Here is a 24,207-nt window from a genome sequence, read left to right as displayed (position 1 = left end):
TAAGGTACATGAACCTTCTCAATTCTCCAAGTCTACAGCATAATTCACTACAGTACAATACACAAACCAACTGTTTGAGCTTGTCTCTTTATAATACAAATCTCACCTCAATTTCCCCCAGCATCTCCTGTTCATTTTCTTTTAATAAAGACCAAAATAAGCAGTGTTATGTAGTTTGTGTGTTTGTGTACACCCTGTTTTTTTGTGACGTCAATGTTATGCAAGCCGCAGTCAGTGTAACTGAAATTCACAGCAGATGTTATGAAAGTTATTAAGGAACATTGAAGTTTTTGGATATTTTTTGGGGTCCATTCAGTATTGAGAAATATTTAAATGGTTACTCAAGTTAAGAATTCCTTTCAATGTCTATTGAAATAGACCCTGCACGAATCATGTCACGACATTAAGTAGATTAAGTATGTTAACGTATTAGAGTGTTTAACGAATGGTGTTTTCTCAGGAGCGCTAAGAGGAATATACTGTTGCCAACAGGTTGCTGTGTTGATCCCCTCATGATATCATAACAGTTTTCCAAAAATCCAACCCTAAATGGAGATCTTAGCATATTCAATTATTTCTTTTCTGTGAGATCAATGTTTGACACTGATGTTCATATGGTCAGATCACTCCAAGCATTAGGAAATGTCTTCTTAATTCTACAGCTTGACATATACGCTAAATGAACTGTAATGACACTGAAAGATTCAATAAACATCCTTGGATGAACTAACTACGTAACTATAATTGCGTAAAAATGGCAGCGGGTGCTTAATTGTGCATGGAAGCTTTCGAATAATGTGCAGAACAAGCCAACTGAGGCTTCATTTTCTTTGTGGCATTGCTGATGAGTCCTTGTTGTAATATTGAAGCTTTTTACATTTTCATGACTGTTTTGCTCCATATTTATGAGCAATGTTCTGGTGTTATATTTTCAAAAATCAAAGAGTTTAATAAGAATAAATAGCCCATGTCCATAATAAATAAACATCAGTATATCTAGTAGAAAAAAAAAGTGTCTTTCTGGGCTGATTTGTAATGATTACCAAAGCGTTCTCCAAGTGATGAAACATTATAATTTATGAGGTTTAGAAATTCTGCCTTGAATATGATGGATGGCATTTTTAAATAAAGCCTCTGGAAGCTAAAACAAAATTTAAATGATTTGTTTTTACCTTTTTCTTTGTTTACACTATGTTATTGTAATAACTTCAGAAGTGCATCTGAGCTTTTTTTTTCATGGTTCGTGCATCAACGCTTCCCTCACTCCTTTGGCTTCAAGTTGTTTTTCAATGGAAGACATTAAATTTTAATTTTCACTTAATGCTGCTGCTCTCTTATTGAGCCTACAGGGGAAATACAGTTTGATCTAGTACGAAACATCTCCCAAAGGCTGGTTCAAGGTTGCTCAGCCTAAACGCACTGGGCTCATTTTATCTCCTGATTTATTTGCATATATTAAAACATTATGCTGGCCCAAGAGGAATACTAATGCACTTTTTATTGAAATTCACAGTCAACATCAAATTCAAAACTTCCAACATAACACTTCTTGTGTAGCTACAGTACATTACACGTAATTAATGAACTGAAGACAGATAAGGAAATATTTCAGGATCTGTCCAAGTTAAGCTCAGTCGACAACATTTGTGGCATAATGTCGATTATCACAAAATAATGTAGTTTATAACTTTATTCAGTTCAAATTTGTGTGTTATTTGAGCTGTAAAGTTGTTTTCATAATTTTTAAGGTCGTGGTCACAATGTTGTAAAATTGGATAAATGTCTGCACAGAATCAGTGAGTATTTTAAAGGGATCATGACATGAGAAATCAAATTTGCCTTGATCTTTTGACATATAAAAGGTCTTTGAACTATTAAAACATCCTCATTTCAAGCTCCAAAAATGGCTCGCTTCGATATTGTGGGATCTGTTACTTCACACAGACAAAAAAATGTGCATATGACCGCCTCCAGAGCAAGATATTGATGAATAGTTTTACATCATTGCATCATAGGCCCCGCCCACTGGCATTCAGTCACTTAACGGCTGACATTTGCCTACACAGGATGTGAGCGTCGCGTCAAAAGCAAATAGTATACCCATTATAATGACTGAAGCTGTCTACACTGGATACGGTATACAGATGCGCAATCAGTTTCTGACACTACAGAGCATTATATGTTTGTTTGGAGCATTTTATTTTGTAAATGAGGCTCAGTGTAATGGAGAGTTGGCAAAGAAACTTGATGACAGATGAGGCAGTCAGCTATATTGGATCTGACAGCAGCTACATCACAAACCGTAAGTAAAGGATCTGTAAATGACACTTACTCACGTGCAATAGCGAGTGGCCGTTGATACTGTTTTCTATGCAATTATAATGTTAGCCATTCATAACAGTGGCCATTTACTGACAAGCCTTAAAAGGAGCCACCCCTCAAAAACAGATCATTTCAGACAGAGGGTCATTTTTAACATTAAAAGTGAACCTCAAGGAACACATTAAAATAATTTTAAAAAATCCATGTCATGACCACTTTAACATTTCATATCCCCATTATTGGCTCCATTTACTTATATTGTAGATGCCTACTGTAACCCAGATTTTTCCTTTTTAAAGAGAAGGAGGCACAGTTTAAAATTAAATTTTGTAGCAACATTATACAATCAATGCTGTCGGATGAGCTTAACTTGTTTTACTGAATCCAGAATATTACTTCAATGCAGCACAAGAATCATACATCTTACTGTTACCTGTATTCTTAGATTTTCTGTATAACCCTGTTTTTAGGGCTTTTGTATTATAATATGTAATGTAGTTATTGATATAAAACTCAACAATTAAAGAATTTCAAGGCTTTCTAAAAGAACAGAGAATATTAGAGGTAAAAGCAAGTACATACAGTACTTAACGCAAGCATATTTTTTAAAGAGCTTGTTAAGCAAAGCTGAGGAGCATAATCAAAGAGTCCTCTTCAAAGCTTCAAGCACAGTAGGAAATCACAGCTTTGCTCACATAAAGACACTGGGCTCTTCAGATATTAAAGTGTTACGCACAATAATTTGTAACAAATTTTCACAGGAGAATAGTCATCACAGCATTAAATTGAAACATGCTCGGAGGGTAACACTTCAATAGAAAACAAACAGATGACGCTGTTTAAAAAATAAAATTAATAAGACATTGTTTAGCATTGGCACCAACACAATGAAGCAAAACACAAAGATGCATTTGTACGAGAACCAAATTGAATGTACGATTTCAATTTGCACAGCTATTTGAATCTTAAATAACTGCGGTCTCCACTGTGATCATTCAGTCAATGCAAAACCACTGTGATGTCGATCAAAGCTGCTGAAATCCTCCGGCTCTGTTTGAGTTTTTTAATAAGGCTTCTGTAAGGCATCATTAGCCGTGTGTTTTATTTTCATGGCTGATTCTGGAAGGGTAATGTTATAGTCATAGTGGTGTCCTGCGGCTCTGCGAGTGGGCGGTTGACCATCTCGCTCTCGTTCTGTCTGGCGTTCTCTTCATTCATTTGAGACACTTCAGTGGAGCCCGCTTCGAAGCCAGGGACAGTGTTGGCCACATGGACCACATGCACCTTATTTCGTCCCTTTTTGCTAAGGATGCAGCTGAAAACTTTCTTGAAGCCTTTGCGAAAGTGTTTGGACACCAGGGCGTAAACGATAGGGTTGAGGCAGGAGTTGGCGTAGGCCATGCAGTGGGACAGCAGCCTGAAGGCGTACGTGGTCTGATTGAAGGGAAAGTCTCCATAGAGGTAGCACAAAATGACCACGTGGTACGGTAGCCAGCAGATGCAAAAGAGCACTGTGACTATGATGATCATCTTGGTGACCTTGCGCTTGGCTCGTTTCGACTCCGACATCCCATCGAGGGGGTCGACCGCTGTCCAGAGGTACTTGATGGTGCGTGTGTAGGAAAGGCTCACGATGAGCACAGGAATAACATAGCCAAAAATGAAGGTGCATGTGTCCAGGACCTTACGGTTATGCTCCTCCCACCCAGGTACGCACACATTGCTGTTCTCGAAATCGATGAGGTCGTAGTAACTCAAATAAGGCCCGGCGAACACAAGCGACAGGCCCCAGATGACCACCATTGCGACTATGGCATTACACGGTGTTCTCAGTTCTCTGGAGCGCAATGGGTAACGGATGGCTAGATACCTACAAAAGAAGAAATGAGAGAGAGTGAGTAAGAGGGAGATTTGAAGAAAGACTGTAGAAAGAGAGATGGCTGAGAGACATTACAAAAGAGAGTAGGTCAGTGGAATATCACTGGAAAAAGAAGAGATATGATCAGGCAAGAGCTTTAGGAACTGTGTTAATTTTAGAAAAGCTTTCCAGTGCTGGAGAGACCTAAATGGGAAGGCCTAAAAAATGGACGCCGAGGATGCGGTGTTTTTACTCCATACGCAAGTAAAATTATCTTTGAGTGTCATTAGCCACTTTTCCACTGTCGGGCCAGTGTGAGCCAGGGCTAACAATGTGCCAGGCAGGGCCAATAGCCTCGGACCTCAAGCACCAAGGTCAAAATCAAGTTGTGTTTCCACTGTCGGGCCAGTAGCCCCACAACACTACCCTAAAACCTGCCTTTAACACGCCTCCATACAACCTCACCATTTCACCAGCTCACTGAAAACTAGCTAGATTGCAAAATGAGAATGACCGAAGCAAAGGTTTTGTCTTAAAGACTTCCAGATTCCCGCATCGATATTTGACCAATATTTTACAATAAAAAATGTTACACTGACAGTAATTTATTACCAGATGGTGCCATTTTCTCAAGTTTGGCCCATAAAGCAAATACTCGCTTTATTCCTGATTTCTGCTTATGCATATTATAGAGCCAATTGGATAAATTATGCAGTTATAATTGTGTGGGTGTGTCGGTATGGATGTCAGAGTGTGGTTTGTATGTGTGTTATAAAAAAATTGTGTGTGTGTGCATGTGTGTGCATGTAATATTTGAGAGAGAAAAATTCTACTGCAAATCACAAATCCAACCACTGTGTGTTCCAGTGGAGTTTTGCTGGCATCTAATGGGGAAAGTTTGGTACTGCGCCCAAACAAAATCTTACTGAAAGCTCATTTCTTTGAGATATCAACCTCAAATTTGGAACACAACTTGTTTATGTTCATAAATAATTTTCATAAAAATAAACCTTTATAACTTTTTTTTTTTGGTTTCACTTTTTAAAAAACATTTTCTTCACCAATAATCTGCCAAGGGTCTTCTTTAAAACGAGACCAAACTTAATTCTGTGCTCCCAAGATTCAAATTTTTATGACAGTTTTTTTGACATGGACATTTTTGTCCACTATGGGCCTATGTGTAACTTTTTTTAATTGACGCACAAGGGTTAAGGCTTTTAAGTCCAAAATCTTACACATTTAGAAAAATATTGATAAAATATTATGTTATATACGTCACATTTCTTTACAAAGAGTGAGCTTTTCTATTAATTTTCCATGAAATTATGCGATCTGAGGAGGTTTTAGCGGTCTCTCCCGTCTCACTATATACTGTCATCCATTCAGCCAGAGCAACAGAGGGAGCTCACAAGCAGAAAACAAGAGTTATGAGTTATACGAGTTAACCGGAGTGCATGTAATTTATATGCAGACGCATTGGTCCTGTATCAACAAAGACACAGGAAAAAGACAAATAAAATCTGAAACTAAATAAATACACAATTATAATCATAAATGATTTGTCTACGTTCCTCAAACAGTCTCTAGTATTTCCCATAAACATAATGTGTATTTATTATCACATTGGTTAGCATAAGTAGCTTTTAGCATCGCATAAAAATATATTTCTGCCTCATGAGGTGATCAGAATCCCCATCGGATCACAAGGAAGTTATTTCAAACACTTGTGTCTGAAAGTGAGTTACTGAGCTGAAAATGGTTTTAAATGTCTTAAATGTTCAGGTTAGCTGGTAGCCTGATATGGTAACATAGGAAATGAGCAGCGGTGTTGACCGTCTCCTGACTCAGATAAACACCGCCTTTGTTCATGACCACTCCTCAAGCCCCAATTTTGGACCAAGGTATTCGGCGGGACAAAAACCCCTGGCTGTTGACCCTGAGGAAGTCCCGATGAGGCCCGTTCAAGCCCCGGAAAGTGACAGTGGAAACGCGACTGGCTCTGGCATGCACTAGCACAGTCGTTATTGGCCCGTTAATGGAAACACGGCTATAGTTTTCTGGAGCTGGTGTGCTTTTGGCGACTAACAACAAACTCTTGCTTGTATAAGCTGTATGTTCATTTTTTGTTCTCCCTTGTTGTTCATCATTTTCGCTTTATTTTTCTCCAAGCATTATTTTGCTTCGCTTCAGCTATGAGATGAATCCACTCTTGCATTGCATGTTTGTGCATTTTGGGGCGGGACCAATGAAGTATGTTTGTTTGGGTTGATTTCAGATATCAACAATGTTTCTCAGAACTCGCTCACTGCACCTTTAAGCAACAAGCAGCATGGTCTTAAGATTTTGCAGCCCATCATCGACCAAACCACAGGCTCTACTCTTCACTATTAGCCCCTGCAAAACTACAACATAACAGAAACCCTTTTAACACTAACACATCTCCTCCTATATTAATCCTGTGCAAAAACACACCAAATAACGCTTAATTTTAACATTATCCTCCTTGTACAGTCTGACGCAAAGCATGCTCCAACTCATTCAAAGTTCAGCTTAATATAATCAGTTACTTTAAGTAACTATATTTGAGTTAAATTAACTAATTTAATTCACAGTATCTTTTTAATGTCACAGTTTTACAATGCAGTCATGTAAAAAATGGCTTCTTTAGTCATGTATAAAAGAAGAACAGGAAATGTTCATCAAAAGCTGAGTGGTGCTTCCTGAAACTGAGTTTGACCAAAAACACATGATCAATATAGTCAGTGTGTTTCTGTGCACAAGATGAATGTGTCTTCTTGTTTTCTACCTAAAGGTGAGGTAATTTCCGATGGGGATTCTCAGTCTCCGCTGAGCCCAGAACCATTTTTGACAGAGCAGATTAACATGCTTTTTCCATAGATAAACACATTCAGGGTGGATGGAGGGCAGTGGGTCTGTTGCTCAGGCTGAGAGTAACATATTACATTACGGCGTATTGGTGGCCTTGTTACATTTATGCCATTATTTCCACAAAAAAAAAAAAAAAAGGCTGCCTGGCTCTCTCATTCAGCAAGACCCACTCTTCACTGGTGCTTTAGTTCGACCTTAATGTTAAAATAGTCCTAACATAATTTTAGTGATATGGGTGGGTGCTACTAAAGACTCCTTTTTCACTGCTTCATTGTAAAGACAGGAATAATGGGCTGCTGGTTTTTGGCGGTGTTTCATTAATAAAGTGGGTGGTTGCTGATAATTCCACTGACATTTATCCAGTTAAACTCCAACCTTTGCAGCTGCAATTTGCAAGACTTCCTTGTGTTCAGACGATCCATTTCATTAAATAACATCACTGGCCCCTGACCAATTACAATACTGTGAGATTTTCCTATAGGCTCTCATTTTAAACGCTATGGGGCTACATTGAAAGTATTAAAGGTAAGCCGTGAAGTTATTATGCCTAGAGTGAACATCACTTAACAGGATTAGTATAATGAACAATCAACATATCACGGTTATCAGGGTGGTCTTTAACTTTTATGTCCCAGGGGTTGATGACGTTTATTAAAACAAATAGATTTCAATTCTCTTCTGATTGTTATATGAATATCACATTAAACCTTTTTAACATGTCTTCATCATTTCATCATAATTGTACTACTTTTCAAATGCCTTTAAGCATAGATTTTGTTTTACCATTGTCCCAGATCATGACTTTTCATTTTATATTATGACAATCCCTCATAAAAATATGATTACATGTTCAAAACTATGATATTCTAAACAAAGAATGAAAGAAAACCATTTCTATATCTATGTGAAAATAATCTATATAATATTTTCTATAGTTTAGGGTCCAAAACTATTAACTAAGACCTTTTCCTCACCAAACTCCTAATTACTACTTATTTGTAGTTAGTAAGGTAGTTGTTAAAGGGTTAGTTCACCCAAAAATGAAAATAATGTCATTTATTACTCACCCTCATGCCGTTCCAGACCCGTAAGACCTTTGTTAATCTTCGGAATGCAAATTAAGATATTTTTGTTGAAATCCGATGGCTCCGTGAGGCCTACATAGCCAGCAATTTCAAAACACTGCTTCATGAAGCTTCGGAGCATTATGAATCTTTTGTGTCGAATCGTGATTCAGATCGCGTGTCAAACCGCCAAACTGCTGAAATCACGTGACTTTGGCGCTCCGAACCGCTGATTCGACACACTGATTCATAACGCTCCGAAGCTTAATAAAGCAGTGTTTTGAAATCGGCCATCACTATATAAGTCGTTATTTTATTTTTTTGGCGCACCAAAAATATTCTCATCAATTTATAATATTAATATTTGAACCACTGTACTCACATGAACTGATTTAAATATGTTTTTAGTACATTAATGGATCTTGGGAGAGGAAATGTCATTGCTTTGAATGCAGGCCTCACTGAGCCATCGGATTTCAACAAAAATATCTTAATTTGTGTTCCGAAGATGAATGAAGGTCTTACGGGTGTGGAACGACATGAGGGTGAGTAATAAATGACATTATTTTCATTTTTGGGTGAACTAACCCTTAAAGTTTAGGTATGGGGTGGATTAAGGGATGTAGAATATGGTCATGCAGAATAAGGCATTAATATGTGCTTTGTAAGTACTAATAAACAGCAAATATCCTAGTAATATGCACCACTAGTTAATAGTGAGAATTGGACCCTAAACTAAAGTGTTACTCTTCTATAGTTGTAGCATCATTTGTACTGCATTGAGAAATTGACAAAAACAAAAACAAAGAAAAACAAAAAAAGGTAAATATCACTTGACAACAGATTATTTATGGTGTCATTTCCGAACTAGCTGCATTTTATTTCTCACATTATGCACAAATTGTGAAAATATTATTTTATTGTGTGTATTAGGACACATAAAATGTTATCTATAAAAAAAAAAAAATGGCAGTTTTCTTCCAAAAATGTTAAAAAATGTCATTTCCACCACCATCATTTACATCACAGAATGCCATTAAACACAAAACATCATATGAGATGTGGCGGAAATGACACTGTAATGGTAATTTAATTAATTGGAGAAACAATGACAATTGTCCTGTACCGTATGCATATACACTGTTGGACCACATATTGACCAAATTAAATAAGCCAGTGAGAGTGTGAAAAATGTTTTGATATTTTTTTATTAAAAAAAAAAAAAAAAAAGCCTATAATTGAAAAACAAAGCACCCACCTGTCCACAGACACCGCCGCCAAAGTGAAACTGCTAGCATACATGGTGAGGTTGATGAAGAAGTGAACCACCTTGCACATGAAGGACCCGAAAACCCAACCCTCCAGAGAGTAGATGGTTGCTTGGAAAGGCACACAGAAGATGATGAAGAAGAAATCGGCTACACTGAGGTTGAGGATGAACAGATTGGTGGTGTTGTACCCAACCTGTCCACTTCTGAGGAGCACAGCCAGTACCAGACTGTTCCCAATGGTCCCTAAGAGGAAGATGAGCGAGAAGACCACAGACACAATGACACTGGCCGGGTTGAGCTGGTAGCTCTCGGAGGAGTTCCAGTGGCCCATGGCTTTAGTCAGGTCCTCGTGATCTGACATTTTAAGACGAGAAGTTCCAGAGCCCTGCAAAAGGTCATAAATCATGAGACACAGATGTAGTTTGTGCGTAGAGTTAGACTCTAGGCATTTTCCTGCAAATCTCACAAATCTTTCCGGAAACTGAATCGCATCGTGATGAGATTTAAAATCTCTTATGAGAGTTTTATAGCTAGACCGGCACTGAGAGGAAATATCAGGAGGATCAGACTCAAGAAGTCATACATTTTGATGAACATGAAAAAAGTACATTTTGATTACAAAAGATCATGAAAGCTTGTGCAAGTACAAAGAGTCAAGACTAAGATCAATTTTAGAAAGCTATCATGACCTCTCCAAAGGCAATGAACCAGTCTTGTTGAGATATGAAGAACATGTCCCCATCTGGTTGAGAGCTAATCAAAATGAAAATGGCCAAATTCACTTTGTAATCATCAGAGATCTTAGTGGAAAGTTGTTTGGGGATAAAAATATAGATGTGTCAATATGGCATGATATTATGGAGTACAATACATTGGATTATGGCAGGATCATATTAGCATGTTGTTGTTGGTTAGACCTGACGAATGAAAAGGAATGCAATTTCCTACCAGTGGTTAAGTCCACAGTACGTCCCAATAGGTGTTGCTCAGAAACAGCCAGCATCGATTTCTCCACTTCAGATATCGATCAGGCTATGGGAATTAAAAAAAGAAAGAAAAGACCACACTTTTTATCTTTTCCATTAACAAGCACACATAGTGAAAAATACATAGTTAATCATCTTCCCAATAAATAATATTTCGATAGCACCATTAATATGTTTTGATTCGATGGATTTAAAGGGGGGATATCACACAGTTTCTGACAATCTCATTTTAATCTTGAGTACATATAGAGTAACAATGCATCCTTCATATCTCCGAAAAGTCATTAGTTTTGTCATATTTATAAAAGATAGATACGCTAAACCGAGTCTTTCCGGAAAAAGCCGAGATCCTGGAGGCGTGTCTGCCGTCAGTGCCGTGGGCGGAGCTAAAGAGTCACAGCGCGCGCAGGTTCTGCGTAGAGATGTCTGCTAGCTGCGACATCATTATAAATACAAAGGGAACAAAAACGTTCGTGTTGTTTACATTAAATGCACTTGCGCGCCGATTGCCAACAAAACACAGACATCTGATGCAGCTTTACTCACCACCGCGATCTGCAAATCCAGCGCCGAACTGGGACTTGTTTACAAAGTATTCATCACCGAATTCCCAGGAACAAACAAACATATGTGCACAACTCCGTTGCTGCCTCGGAAAAACAAACTTCATCCACTGTTCCCTTAACGCTGAGTTCTTTGGGAAGCTGAAAAAAGGTAATCTTTCCCTCACAACCAAAAACACACTCCTTTGGTGACAGGAGCTGCGTCTCATTCGGAGGCTTCGTCCTTCGGAGATCACATTTGAAGGCTGAATACTTCCATCAAAGATGTCATATTTAAGAAAAGTAACCGTAATAAAATGTGAGATGTAAAACAATTTCTTTCTTACGTTGCAATTTAACGCTTATTTTTCTTAAATGAGACTGCCTCGATGATGTATGCAGCCTTCAAAGAGTGCAGCCCCTGAATTGGGACACAGCCATTGTTGAAAAATCTCTCGGCTTCCGTATCCCGAATGAAACGCGTTGATGGGTGTGCTCTTGCTCTTGCTCTGGGTGATGTGTGTGCACGCTTATCAGGGAGAAGTGTCTATACAAGGAATTCCGCCCTTTGTTACGTGATAAAGGGCCATACTAGAAAAAAATTCTCCAAATCCCGTAACGAAACCGGAAGTAGTCATTTGGCACAGAAATACTCCATCATACGTCCAACTCGTGTTTTGAAACTTTGGCCATGTTTAGCATGAGAATCCAACTCTTCAATAAATAAGTCAGAATGCATGAAATAGCATTGCACCCCCCCTTTAATTTCAACTGAGATAAATTCAGTTTCAAACTAGTTAATCTCTGGTTACACATGATTTACATGCCAAATCAGACTACGCTGCAAAACCGGGATACATTTATTTGAGAAGCAAAATTGTGTGAGATAAGACTTGTTTTCATATCTCACGTTTATTGCATCTAAACTGACAAAATTTTGGTAGATTTATGCTTAAAACCAGGAAAAAATTGAAGAAAAACTTAATTTGAGTCTCCTAGATGTTTTAATATGTTATGCAATTTTGCTTCTCAAGTAAGTTAATATTAGTGCTGGAAAATATTTATTTTAATAAATAATTACAATTGAATTTAATAAAAAAAAAAAAAAATGGTAACACTTTGGTATGGAGAACACATTCACTATTAACTATGACTTTTGTCTCAAACTCTTAATTTACTGCTTATTAATAGTTAGTAAGGTAATTGTTGCAGCGTTTAAGTTTAGGTATATGGGGTATGGATTTAGGAATGTAGAATCATGCGGAATAAGGCATTAATATGTGCTTTATAAGTACTAATAAACAGCTAATAAGCAACTAGTTAAAAATGAGAATTGTTCCCCATACAAAAGTGTTACCAAAAACATTTAATAAAAATTATATATATATTAACACTAAAATGCAACAGGTGAATCCTGCAAAAGTAATGCAAACCTGAAATTGCAAAGAGCATTGTTAAGTGTGGAAAAAGCAAGAGCTTTCAAGAAATTGGAGTAGCAAATGTAGAGCTGTTCTCCCTAATAGGCTGACAAAGTGCATTTTAAAAGTGTGACATAACCAGCTGACAATAAAAAAAAGAAGTAGTATGTAGAATATAGGTGACTAATCTGCTCCATGCAGAAATGCGCACATGTTCTATTAGTCTGTAATTGGCTGTCAGACATTCATCATAATATAATTAAAATGCCAATCTTCAGTCCCTCTTCAAAAACAATTTAATTACATCTACTGATTGTTTTGTTTGATTAAACAATGTAAGCCATAAGATGACAATCTTTTTATCTCAAGCAGGAACAGAGCGTGACTCATTATTTAGCAAGACCTTTATAGCGGTAAATTCGGGTAAATGAACAGGAAGCAATTTACTCTGAGAGGTAAAGCTTTCCTGGACACATTTAACACAGATAATTTCTCGCTTCTGCAATGCCTTTATCGATAATTGAGAGTAAAGGGAAAGTTAGAAAAGGGATGTGAGGAGAGGAGAGAAAGAGGAGCAAAAAGAAAATAAAGACATTTCAACAGACATTTGATTTCTTAAAAATAAAATAGTGGTTTGTTGATATGTATTGACTATTTGTTAAGGGATCTCAAAAGCAATTTTTTTTATTTCTCAACAGTAGCTTTAAGAGCCTCTCTCTTCTTCATCTCACATCTCTCAAGTGTTTTCAGAAATGACTTGAAAATCGTCAATGCATTTCAAAAACAGCTCTTAACCAGATCAGCTCTGAGGATCTGTGAATTATGCTGCAGTGTTATTAATTAGACGGTGCAGGTTAGGTTGTTTATAGATTCATACCACAAGAGTATGTGTTGTTTGGCTTTTGGCATCTCTGTCTTTGGCATCTTTGTTTGGGAACGATCCCTTTTGTAAACACACCTGACTGTCTTTCATGTGAAGCCAGCTGTCTAGCTGTCAGTGAATATAACATCAAGCGTCCTTCAAGAAGCAGGGCTGTTAAACTGATCCCTTTGGTTACAGTGACAGAGTGCATCCGTTTTGTCACTTGTCGAATGGTGCACGGATAGCACACCGTCTGTGTCTCTAACCCCCCTTTTAAACTCGTTTGCCATTTAAAATTAATTGAGTCAAACTTTCATGAACTCATGAGCCAATTAAAAGCATCTCCGTACATGAACTGCATCACTGTGGAGTGAGATTTCAAGAGACTCATTAAAGAATATGACATGTGTAAATATACTAAATGCAGCAGCAGACTAAATTGAGTATACAGGACACGTTACAGAAAGAAACATTGTAACCCAGATGCCTTGCATGTAAAATCATATGCGGTATATACAGTAAATTCATCTTGTAGGGTGAAGATATATTCAGATAAATTAAGATAAGTCATGTAAAACGAACGCCCATGTTGTCCAAGGTCATCATAGAAATATACATACATTAAACGTCATTCTTAAGGTGTCTTAGGAAATGTACATGTCAGAGAGTCCACATCTGATGACAGTATGAGAATTTCAAACAGTTGCTTTTACTTACCAGCTCATGAGATGAACCATGACTGTATATCCACAACTCAGTGTCATTGTAATATTGAGAAGCTTCCGGTCTCCAGAAAAGCTAGTGATGCTTTCAGAATGTAACAGCTCTTGAACAAGCTTCATCTCCTCTCATTCCGCTTCTCCGTTTCTCTATGCCTCTTGCGTTCCCTCCCTCACTCCCCCTCACATATGGAGGCTCCTCCTCCACATTGTGGTAAAGGCTCACACTTTACTGCAAGAGAGAGAGAGAGAGAGAGAGAGAGAGAGAACATGCAGTGTTTCTTTCTCTATTCACATTCCCACGAAGATCTTTTCATGTGCGTTTCTAATGTTGCATCAATGCGGCTAAGATACGCACACGCACAAATCTAGAATAAGAACATGGTAAATTATTCAGAAGGAGGCCTGAACTCACGTGGTGTTTACTTTTGGCATCACTTTTGCACATGGGCAATTTTTCTTTTAGAGGCATAATTTAGAAATCTATTGGAATATATTTCCCAAGAGATTTCAATTGCAATCCATTTACAGTTTTTTTTTTTTTTTTTCCCCAATTGGATACACACTATGACCAAATCAATACACCTCCAAGGCATCATTGCCCATGCTAATATGACAGAAGGATGGTATGTCTGCAAAACTGAAAGTGCACATTTTATATTGTGAACACATTTGTCTCAAATTTACATTCAAAAGTGACTCTCTCTCTCTACCCCTGCTGAAAAATCCAGCATAAACCAGCATTGCTAGTTGGTGTGAAGCAAAACTGAGCTGCTTGTCCACCATCAATCCCGCTTCCCATGCTGGAGACCAGCAAACCAGAAACCAGCATGCAAAACATACCTTAACCTTATTCTGGTGACCAGCAATGCTGGATTTTTCAGCAGGGTATATTTAAAAAAGACAAAGAGCATCAACAGGAAAAGTCGAAAAGGCAGAGGAAGATGAAGACAAAAGGTGAATTCAATTTCACCAAGTTAAACATCTTTGTTGATCCTGGAACAACATTCCAATCAGATTTGAGGGATAGGTTTACTGTTAATGTCAAGTTTACAAGCTTACAACAAGGGTTAGGGGCTTCTTCTCCATTTTTTCACCTATAATTTCCCTTTCACCTATAATTTTATGGATGGGGTATATGTTTTTGGAATGTTGTTCCAGCTCAACAAAAGATGCTGATCCAGGAGCACGTCTTACTTAGCAAAATCACAGCGATCAAGACAAAGAGGAATATTATATCCACTGTGTGTTTGCTCCTGGTCTTGGTCTGCAAAGGAGTCATTCAGGTCACAACTGTGCACTGCCTTTGAAATTCATCTATGAATGATGCACCGCCCAGACAACACAATCTATGCTGTTACATATACAACCCAAATTCTGGAAATGTTGGGACATTTTTAAAATTTGAATAAAATAAAAACTAAAAGACTTTCAAATCACATGAGCCAATATTTTATTCACAATAGAGCATAGATAACATAAATGTTTAAATGGAGAAATTTTACACTTTTATCCACTAAATGAGCTCATTTCAAATTCGATGCCTGCTACAGGTCTCAAAACAGTTGGGGGCAACAAATGGCTGAAAAAGCAAGAAATTTTGAAAAGATTCAGCTGGGAGAACATCTAGCAACTAATTAAGTTAATTGATATCAGGTCTGTAACATGATTAGCTATAAAAGGGATGTCTTAGAGAGGCAGAGTCTCTCAGACGTAAAGATGGGCAGAGGCTCTCCAATCTGTGAAAGAGTGCGTAAAAAGATTGTGGAATACTTTAAAAAACAATGTTCCTCAATGTCCAATTGCAAAGGCTTTGCAAATCTCATCATCTACAGTGCATAACATCATCAAAATATTCAGAGAAACTGGAGAAATCTCTGTGCATAAGGGACAAGGCCGAAGACCTTTATTGGATGCCCGTGGTTTTCGGGCCCTCAGAAGACACTGCATCGCTCATCGGCATGATTGTGTCAATGACATTACTAAATGGGCCCAGGAATAATTCCAGAAACCGCTGTCAGGTAAACACAGCCGTGCCATCTGCTGATGCCAACTAAAGGTCTATCATGCAAAAAGGAAGCCATATGTGAACATGGTCCAGAAGCGCCGTCGTGTCCTGTGGGCCAAAGCTCGTTTAAAATGGACTGTTTCAAAGTGGAAAAGTGTTCTATGGTCAGACGAGTCCAAATTTGACATTCTTGTTGGAAATTAAGGATGCTGTGTCCTCCGGGCTAAAGAGGAGGGAGACCTTCCAGCGTGTTATCAGCATTCAGTTCAAACTCCAGCATCTCTGATGGTATGGGGGTGCATAAGTGCATACATTATGGGCAGCTTGCATGTTTTGGAAGGCACTGTGAATGCTGAAAGGTATATAAAGGTCCTAGAGAAACATATGCTCCCCCTCCAGACGACGTCTATTTCAGGGAAAGCCTTATGTATTTCAGCAGGACAATGCAAAACCACATACTGCAGCTATTACAACAGCATGGCTTTGTGGTAGAAGAGTCCGGTGCTGAATTGGCCTGCCTGCAGTCCAGATCTTTCACCTATAGAGAAAAATACGTCAAAGACGACCACAAACTCATCAGCAGCTGGAAACATCAGGCAAGAATGGGACCAAATTCCAACACCAAAACTCCAGAAACTCATAACCTCGATGCCCAGACGTCTTCAAAGTGTTTTGAAAAGAAGAGATGCTACACCATGGTAAACATGTCCCCGTCCAAACTATTTTGAGACCTGTAGCAGGCATCAAATTTGAAATGAGCTCATAAAATTGTAAAATTTCTCAGTTTAAACATTTGTTATGTTATCTATGTTCTATTGTGAATAAAATATTGGCTCATGTGATTTGGAAGTCTTTTAGTTTTCATTTTATTCAAATTTAAAAAACGTCCCAACATTTCCGGAATTCGGGTTGTATGAGACTTTTTAAAAAAATGCACGTACAAGAATTGTTATTGCCCTCCAATATTATATTACTTCCACCATAGTCTCCATTCCTATACCTAAATCCATTCCTATACCTAAATTTTTTTTGTCCAATTGGCTATGGAAAATGTATGAAAGCCATTTCAGCAGTACAGTAACTCAATCCACATGGAGTAATGAAATTCCCTTTGGCACTCTAGTTTGGCACTCTAGGATTTCCCCGCTGATGTTCAAGGACCTAAAATCAGATGAAATCATGTTGCCACATCCACATCCAGTTCTTTTGTTGTGCCACGGTCATAATCATACTTCACAACGACACACAATTGATGCATTTTCTGTCTGCAAACAGACACATTTGTTTGTGTGTATTGGAACCTTTTCTTTCAAAATGTAAATATCAATGGTAATTTGTAATGATAATAAACTAATATCAGTGTATACAAAAATATAAAAATACATTAGAATATATCTAAAGAAGTGGAAAATAACATGAAATTCTTTCATCACAAAGTAGTTCCTACGATGCTTTGATTAAATTATAGTCACCTATAATTTTCATTATCGCCTACAGATATTTTTATCACAAACCATAGATTTTGTTTTATACATGTGTCAGTTTGGATTTCAGAGACAGCTTTTTTTCTTCTATCTTCTTCAGCACATTCTATATTAAACATTCACTTAACATCTCAGGGAAGACCCTAAAGCAATCCCAATAATGTGTGAGACAGGACATGTGATTTTCTCCCTCAGCTATTCATCTGTCATGCTTGTTGAAAGTGCAATACAACAGGTACAGAGTTCACGTTACAAACAGAGAGGCTTAAATAAAACAGTCAATCACCACTAATAAGAATTCAGTATGCTGTCTGTTTTTTTTTATCGATGTTTACCGTATTTCTTTAGGGTAAAGGTGCCCTTATTGTTGTTTTCAATTCTTTACTTGGAGGTTTTGAATTGCTGTGATGAAAAGTCTGGAAACAGGGGTAGAGTTGGTCACTGGGGACCGCTGCCACTTTGATAAAGACTATGGGAATGGATCCCTCTAGCGATCTCTAATAGCAGACGGGGCTTGAATACAAAGAGCATCATTACAGTTAGGACCGTTAGGACTGATTGCGCTCTTGTTGTGCAGTGTAAGATTCAGCAGAATGCCTGATAATTTCATGCTGTATGTCTTTTTTCTTATTTTCATCTATGCTATTGATTTCAGAACACTTATTCTTTGAGTAAAGGGCACGATGCATCAAATTTTTATGTTGTCTCTCATCTGTGCTCTATATGTGTTATTTATTATGGGGAATTTGTAATACAAGTTTCTCGTTGCCACTGAAATGAAGAGCAGGAGGCAGGCTATGTGGTCCATTTGTGGAAATTAACTGAAACATTGAAATCATCTGTTCTTGTGTGACCAGTGTGTCATAACAGGAAGCTATCACTGCATATGTAATTGTATAGTCCATTTGCAGAGATAAATTGAGAGCTGCTAAAGATGTCACTTCAGCCACTTTATTCATGGTTGGCAATTAACAGGCACTTGTCACCAAAATTAATAAAGTTCTTCCAAAATTCAAGATAAAGGGCTATTTCCACAAATATCAGCACTATTGTATATATGTGATCTTGATTTTATATAACATTTCAATAAAAAAATAAATTAATACTGCAGGACTTCTAGATACTTCTATTTCAGAGATGAAAATTACTACAATGAGCGAATGATTCAATGATTCATTCATTATAGATAGAAGACTTTGTTCCTGAATGAATCAACTGTTTTGAAAGAATCGATTGAATGAATGATTTAATGACTGTGTTTGAATATGCCTGCTATATAGTACACACAAAAAACAGTATGTGAAATGTATGGTATGTCCGCATTCATATTTTTCATAAAACAGTAAGCAAAAAGTACTTGAATGACCTGCTACTACCAGCGAGATTTGAAGTGGGCAAATCAATGGACTCCTTGCTATCCCATGTGGCCATGGGGGAGGATTTGTGAATGGCAGCGAAGCAATGCAACTGACAAGCCACATTTCATTCATACTATATATAGAACATACTTTTTTAATGACACATGGATTCATGCCTCCTTTGAGCTGCATTAAACAGTCTGTGTAAATGCATCTAAATGTCACAGCAGAAGTGGCTGCAGCTTCGGTACCAGTTCTACTGTGCAAAAATGGCTTTTGTTGATAATGATTTTATTTAATAGATAACAGCCCTATATATACAAAGTTTTGTCATGAAACTCTAGATGGCACAGGCTGATAGGTCTTTAACTCAATCTGCAGGCAATAACATCATTCTCATCATTCTCACAGCTGATTGGTTCCTGATGTATCAATAGCTAATGAACTAGCTGCTCAACCATCAAATACTTGGTCAGCATTTGCTGTAGCAGTTGCAGCAAGCTTTCAGAAACCCTCCACCTTCCCCAACAGCAGCAGCAATAACCAACAGCAGCAGCAACAGGAAAAATAACCAACAGCAGCAGAGATAACAGCAGCAGCAATAACACCAGCAGCAACAATAACAGCAGCAGCAACAATAACAGCAGCAGCAGCAACAACAACAACAACAACAGCAACAACAATAACCAACAGCAGCAGCAACAACAGCATCAGCAACAATAACAGCAGCAGCGGCGGCAATAACAGCAGCAGCAACAATAACCAACAACAGCAGCAATAACAGCAGCAGCAACAATAACCAACAGCAGCAGCAATAACAGCAGCAGCAACAACAACGGCATCAGCAACAATAACCAACAACAGCAGCAGCAGCAACAATAACCAACAGCAGCAGCAATAACAGTAGCAGCAACAATAACAGCAGCAGCAGCAACAACAACAACAGCAACAACAATAACCAACAGCAGCAGCAACAACAGCATCAGCAACAATAACCAACAACAGCAGCAATAACAGCAGCAGCAACAATAACCAACAGCAGCAGCAATAACAGCAGCAGCAACAACAACGGCATCAGCAACAATAACCAACAACAGCGGCAATAACAGCAGCAGCAACAATAACCAACAGCAGCAGCAGCAATAACAGCAGCAGCAGCAATAACACCAGCAGCAACAATAACAGCAGCAGCAACAATAACCAACAGCAGCAGCAATAACCGCAGCAGCAACAATAACCAACAGCAGCAGCAGCAATAACAGCAGCAGCAACAATAGCAGCAGCGGCGGCAATAACAGCAGCAGCAACAATAACCAACAACAGCAGCAATAACAGCAGCAGCAACAATAACCAACAACAGCAGCAATAACAGCAGCAGCAACAATAACCAACAGCAGCAGCAATAACAGCAGCAGCAACAACAACAGCATCAGCAACAATAACCAACAACAGCGGCAATAACAGCAGCAGCAACAATAACCAACAGCAGCAGCAGCAATAACAGCAGCAGCAACAATAACAGCAGCAGCGGCAGCAATAACAGCAGCAGCAACAATAACCAACAGCAGCAACAATAACAGCAGCAGTGGCGGCAATAACAGCAGCAGCAACAATAACCAACAGCAGCAGCAATAACCGCAGCAGCAACAATAACCAACAGCAGCAGCAGCAATAACAGCAGCAGCAACAATAACAGCAGCAGCGGCGGCAATAACAGCAGCAGCAACAATAACCAACAGCAGCAGCAATAACAGCAGCAGCAACAATAACCAACAGCAGCAGCAATAACAGCAGCAGCAACAACAACAGCATCAGCAACAATAACCAACAACAGCGGCAATAACAGCAGCAGCAACAATAACCAACAGCAGCAGCAGCAATAACAGCAGCAGCAACAATAACAGCAGCAGCGGCGGCAATAACAGCAGCAGCAACAATAACCAACAGCAGCAACAATAACAGCAGCAGTGGCGGCAATAACAGCAGCAGCAACAATAACCAACAGCAGCAGCAATAACCGCAGCAGCAACAATAACCAACAGCAGCAGCAGCAATAACAGCAGCAGCAACAATAACAGCAGCAGCGGCGGCAATAACAGCAGCAGCAACAATAACCAACAGCAGCAGCAATAACAGCAGCAGCAACAATAACCAACAGCAGCAGCAGCAATAACAGCAGCAGCAACAATAGCAGCAGCGGCGGCAATAACAGCAGCAGCAACAATAACCAACAGCAGCAGCAATAACAGCAACAACAACGTAGCAGATCTATTCTGCCAAGACCATACATATCAACACTATCATATCCATTACCATGCCAAACATTCCAAGAGTTATGACAGAAATCGTATTATTCCAAATGAATTTATTGATTAAATTGAAGAATTTAACATAAAAGTTTATGCAAATATTTAATAAGCTTAGAAAAATGCCCTTGGATATCAATTTAAGGGGCAAATTAATGTAAAATATAATTCAGCTTGAAAAAACACAGCGTCTCTGGATTATTAACACACATCACTACGGTTATTTTTTTGTTCTCAGTGTGAATCTCTACATATCAGACTGCAGCCTAGTTTTCAAAAGCTCTGCGGTGTAAGTCAAGTGGTGATCAACTCTAGTCATTTCAGCATAGTTTCTTCAGTTGCTGAAGAACTGAGACCAACACGAGACACGCTTCAGTCTGTTTTCTGTTCTGTCATCCATACATCTTGTCCTCACACATTTCTAAAGTTAAAATATTTAAACACAGCACAATCAAATGAAATTCATAGCACATTCTGAGAATTCTCCCTTGTCGTCATAGCAACACAAGCAGCAAAATCTGGGCCAACTAGTGTGTCTCTAGTTCAGAAATTATCCTAAAATTATCTCTAATGGTTTTCAAAAAAGCAGTGTCACTGAGTGTGATTGTCACCCATTTCATATTCATAATCATGTTTCCTTATATAGTAAAAAGAAACGTGACCATCTTAATTTTTGCAATAGTGTTTTTCGTTTCAAGAGAGAATTTCTTGGTTCTGAGTAATGTTACATTTTAAATTGGTTTTCAAGTATGTGAACTACAAACTTTCTTTTTACAAAAGAATCTACATCAATGCAACACAGATAGATCAAGACCTATGGGGGTAGATTTGTAGCTAATCTCCAAATAAATAGATTATGATCCACAAATAAATGTAAAGATATTCACAAAAAATAATCGTATGCACAAATGAATAGAATGAGATCCACAAATATATGTTAGGAGTTAGGAGGAAAAATTAATTGAATTCACAAATAAATAAAATCAGATTTGCTAATAAAAAAACATAATACACAAATATGTTTTTGTCACAAGCACAACTCTGCCTGCATTTATTTGTGAATCACCACCTCTACATTTGTGAATTGCTTTCTGTGCATCTGTGGATCGCTGCACGCATTTGTGGATCTCTTCCTGAGCATTTGTGGATCACCTCACGCATAGAGTACCTCAGGGATGACGTGTTTTTGTAGGCCAACCCGGAAGTTAGCGGTGCACGGGTTCCCTCGATCGAAAGCCAATGCATTTTTCCTATAGACTTTTGGAAAATCGCAAAAAATAAGCTCTGTGTTTAACAAAGGGTTATGACACTTACACATTTTGTCTATCAAGATAATCTTTACAAGTTAACACAACATTTACATTTTGAAGCCTAAATAAAGTCGTCAGATATAAAAAGCTAACAGTAGGCTATAAACGGAATACAGCACACCATAGTCGCGGCTCAACGTCACCACTACTAAGCTTCCTCAAACTTTATTTAGAAAACTACTTTATTTAAAAACATAATCGCTGATTATGATCTGTGCTGTGTATGAATACTTATCCATTTTTCATGAGAAATGCTGTCCAAATGTCCTGTTTGGCATGATGACGTCTAAAGTCCCCGCCAAAGGAAGTAGTCCCTTTTAGCACTTTTTTAGCAACCGCCACTTTTAAAGACACAATAAAGGTTAAAAAAAAAAAAAAAAAAAAATCACAAGCGGGTTATAACTGGTGTGTTTTATGTCATAGATCAAAACGTGAAAATATTTAGAGGCTTTGTTTACCACAGACCTTATTTCAGGCGATTTAGCAAAAACCCATTCAAAAAACCCATTGACTTCGGGACGATGGAACCGGTCCTAAAATGGAACCAGTCCTAAAATGCTAACTCGCTACCGGGTTTTGCCCACAAAAACACGTCATCCCTGAGGTAGGCTACTCTATTTGTGGATTCTTAAACAATTCTAGCGTCACTACTGCAGACAAATCCACAAATAGGTCGACTCTACCCACCGACTACTCCAATCAGATAACGGCCACGTTGTGCTGACCAATCACAGCACACTTTCGTAACAACCAATCACGTTTTGTTTTACAATCGGGGGCAGTCTCGTCCTGCATTGGCTTAGAAAGGAAGTAGAGTGTTCTTAAACAATGGTACAGTAAAATGAGGTTTACAATTTATATTTCGTTAGACCATTAGACTGTGTATCAAGCCAAGCCAAACTATTACATTTTATGTGCCATTTAAAAATGTCAGAGAAACAGTGCTATGGGAACAACAAAGGTATATTGGATACAGATGCGTCATGGAAGCGTCACGTTATTCAAGATTGAACAGAAAGCCTCAGTAATTAGCTATTATCTTATCTAACTGGATTTAACCTTGTGATAAACATGTGAGTTTGCAAAATAGATTAATCTGTCGTCACATAACAGCATTTCCCAGTTTATCAATCAAACATCGACAGATATGAGCAGCAAACCAGCTATTAAACATGAACAGGCCCTTAAATAATATTTTAAACATTAATTAAACGTTTTAACGTTACCATTGTTTTTAGAGAAGATAGAGACTTTTTAAATGTGACAGGTTATTGAATTACACAGCCTATAGATTATGCATTTCATTTAAAAGTAAAATGTCCAGCAGTCAAACACTTGATCATGGAAATATTTCAGATGAATCAGACTTAATAGTTTTTTATTGTAAAAGTTTTTTACAGCATCCAAAATAAATACAAAAAAAAGTATTTTTCAGCATTGCAACCTCTTTATTTGCATTATCCAAAACCATAGCTGCAGTGATGCAGAGGCTCGTACTGGTACATCACTGATGGTCATTCAGGCTCATATTTGGTATTATACATGGTATTGTGCAAGTGTGGTATTACAGCTACTGTAGAATGGGACATCCGTTTACTGCCACTGACTCGTCGTTTCTCACCGTGCCGCTTGTAGACAGTATAGCTGCATTTACATGGACACTAATAATGTAATCCGTTTGTTTATAATGATTATAATGCCTTCTACACAGTAAAATCCCCAGAGTTAAATCAACTCTGCTCAGAGTACATATGGTCCCTCTCTAAATAGTATTAAAGTAACACTGAAGCAGAGTTAAAGTTAATGAGAT

At 38.1% G+C, this 24,207-nt stretch overlaps 1 protein-coding gene across 3 annotated transcripts; it reads right to left on the bottom strand.

The window, feature by feature from the left end:
- Window positions 1-1,495: 1,495 nt before the first annotated feature.
- On the bottom strand, window positions 1,496-23,027 carry galr2b (galanin receptor 2b). Of its 3 annotated transcripts, none has more exons than XM_051888663.1 (6): window positions 22,863-23,027; window positions 22,256-22,738; window positions 13,930-14,163; window positions 10,353-10,436; window positions 9,392-9,789; window positions 1,496-4,192 (listed from the first exon to the last, which is right to left on the bottom strand). In XM_051888663.1, the coding sequence occupies exons 5-6, from the start codon at window positions 9,763-9,765 to the stop codon at window positions 3,430-3,432; spliced, it is 1,137 nt and encodes a 378-aa protein (XP_051744623.1). In that variant the 5' UTR covers window positions 9,766-9,789; window positions 10,353-10,436; window positions 13,930-14,163; window positions 22,256-22,738; window positions 22,863-23,027; the 3' UTR covers window positions 1,496-3,429. The 3 variants fall into 3 exon arrangements, with proteins under 3 accessions (XP_051744623.1, XP_051744625.1, XP_051744622.1); XM_051888665.1 differs by having other exon boundaries at window positions 22,856-22,964; XM_051888662.1 differs by having other exon boundaries at window positions 22,256-23,007.
- Between the last annotated feature and the right edge of the window lie 1,180 nt (window positions 23,028-24,207).

Source organism: Ctenopharyngodon idella, chromosome 3, assembly GCF_019924925.1.
Source record: "Ctenopharyngodon idella isolate HZGC_01 chromosome 3, HZGC01, whole genome shotgun sequence".
In the NCBI taxonomy this organism is placed as follows: domain Eukaryota; kingdom Metazoa; phylum Chordata; class Actinopteri; order Cypriniformes; family Xenocyprididae; genus Ctenopharyngodon; species Ctenopharyngodon idella.
Note: the sequence above shows the minus strand (reverse complement) of the source record. Positions and strands in the feature narration are given on the sequence as shown.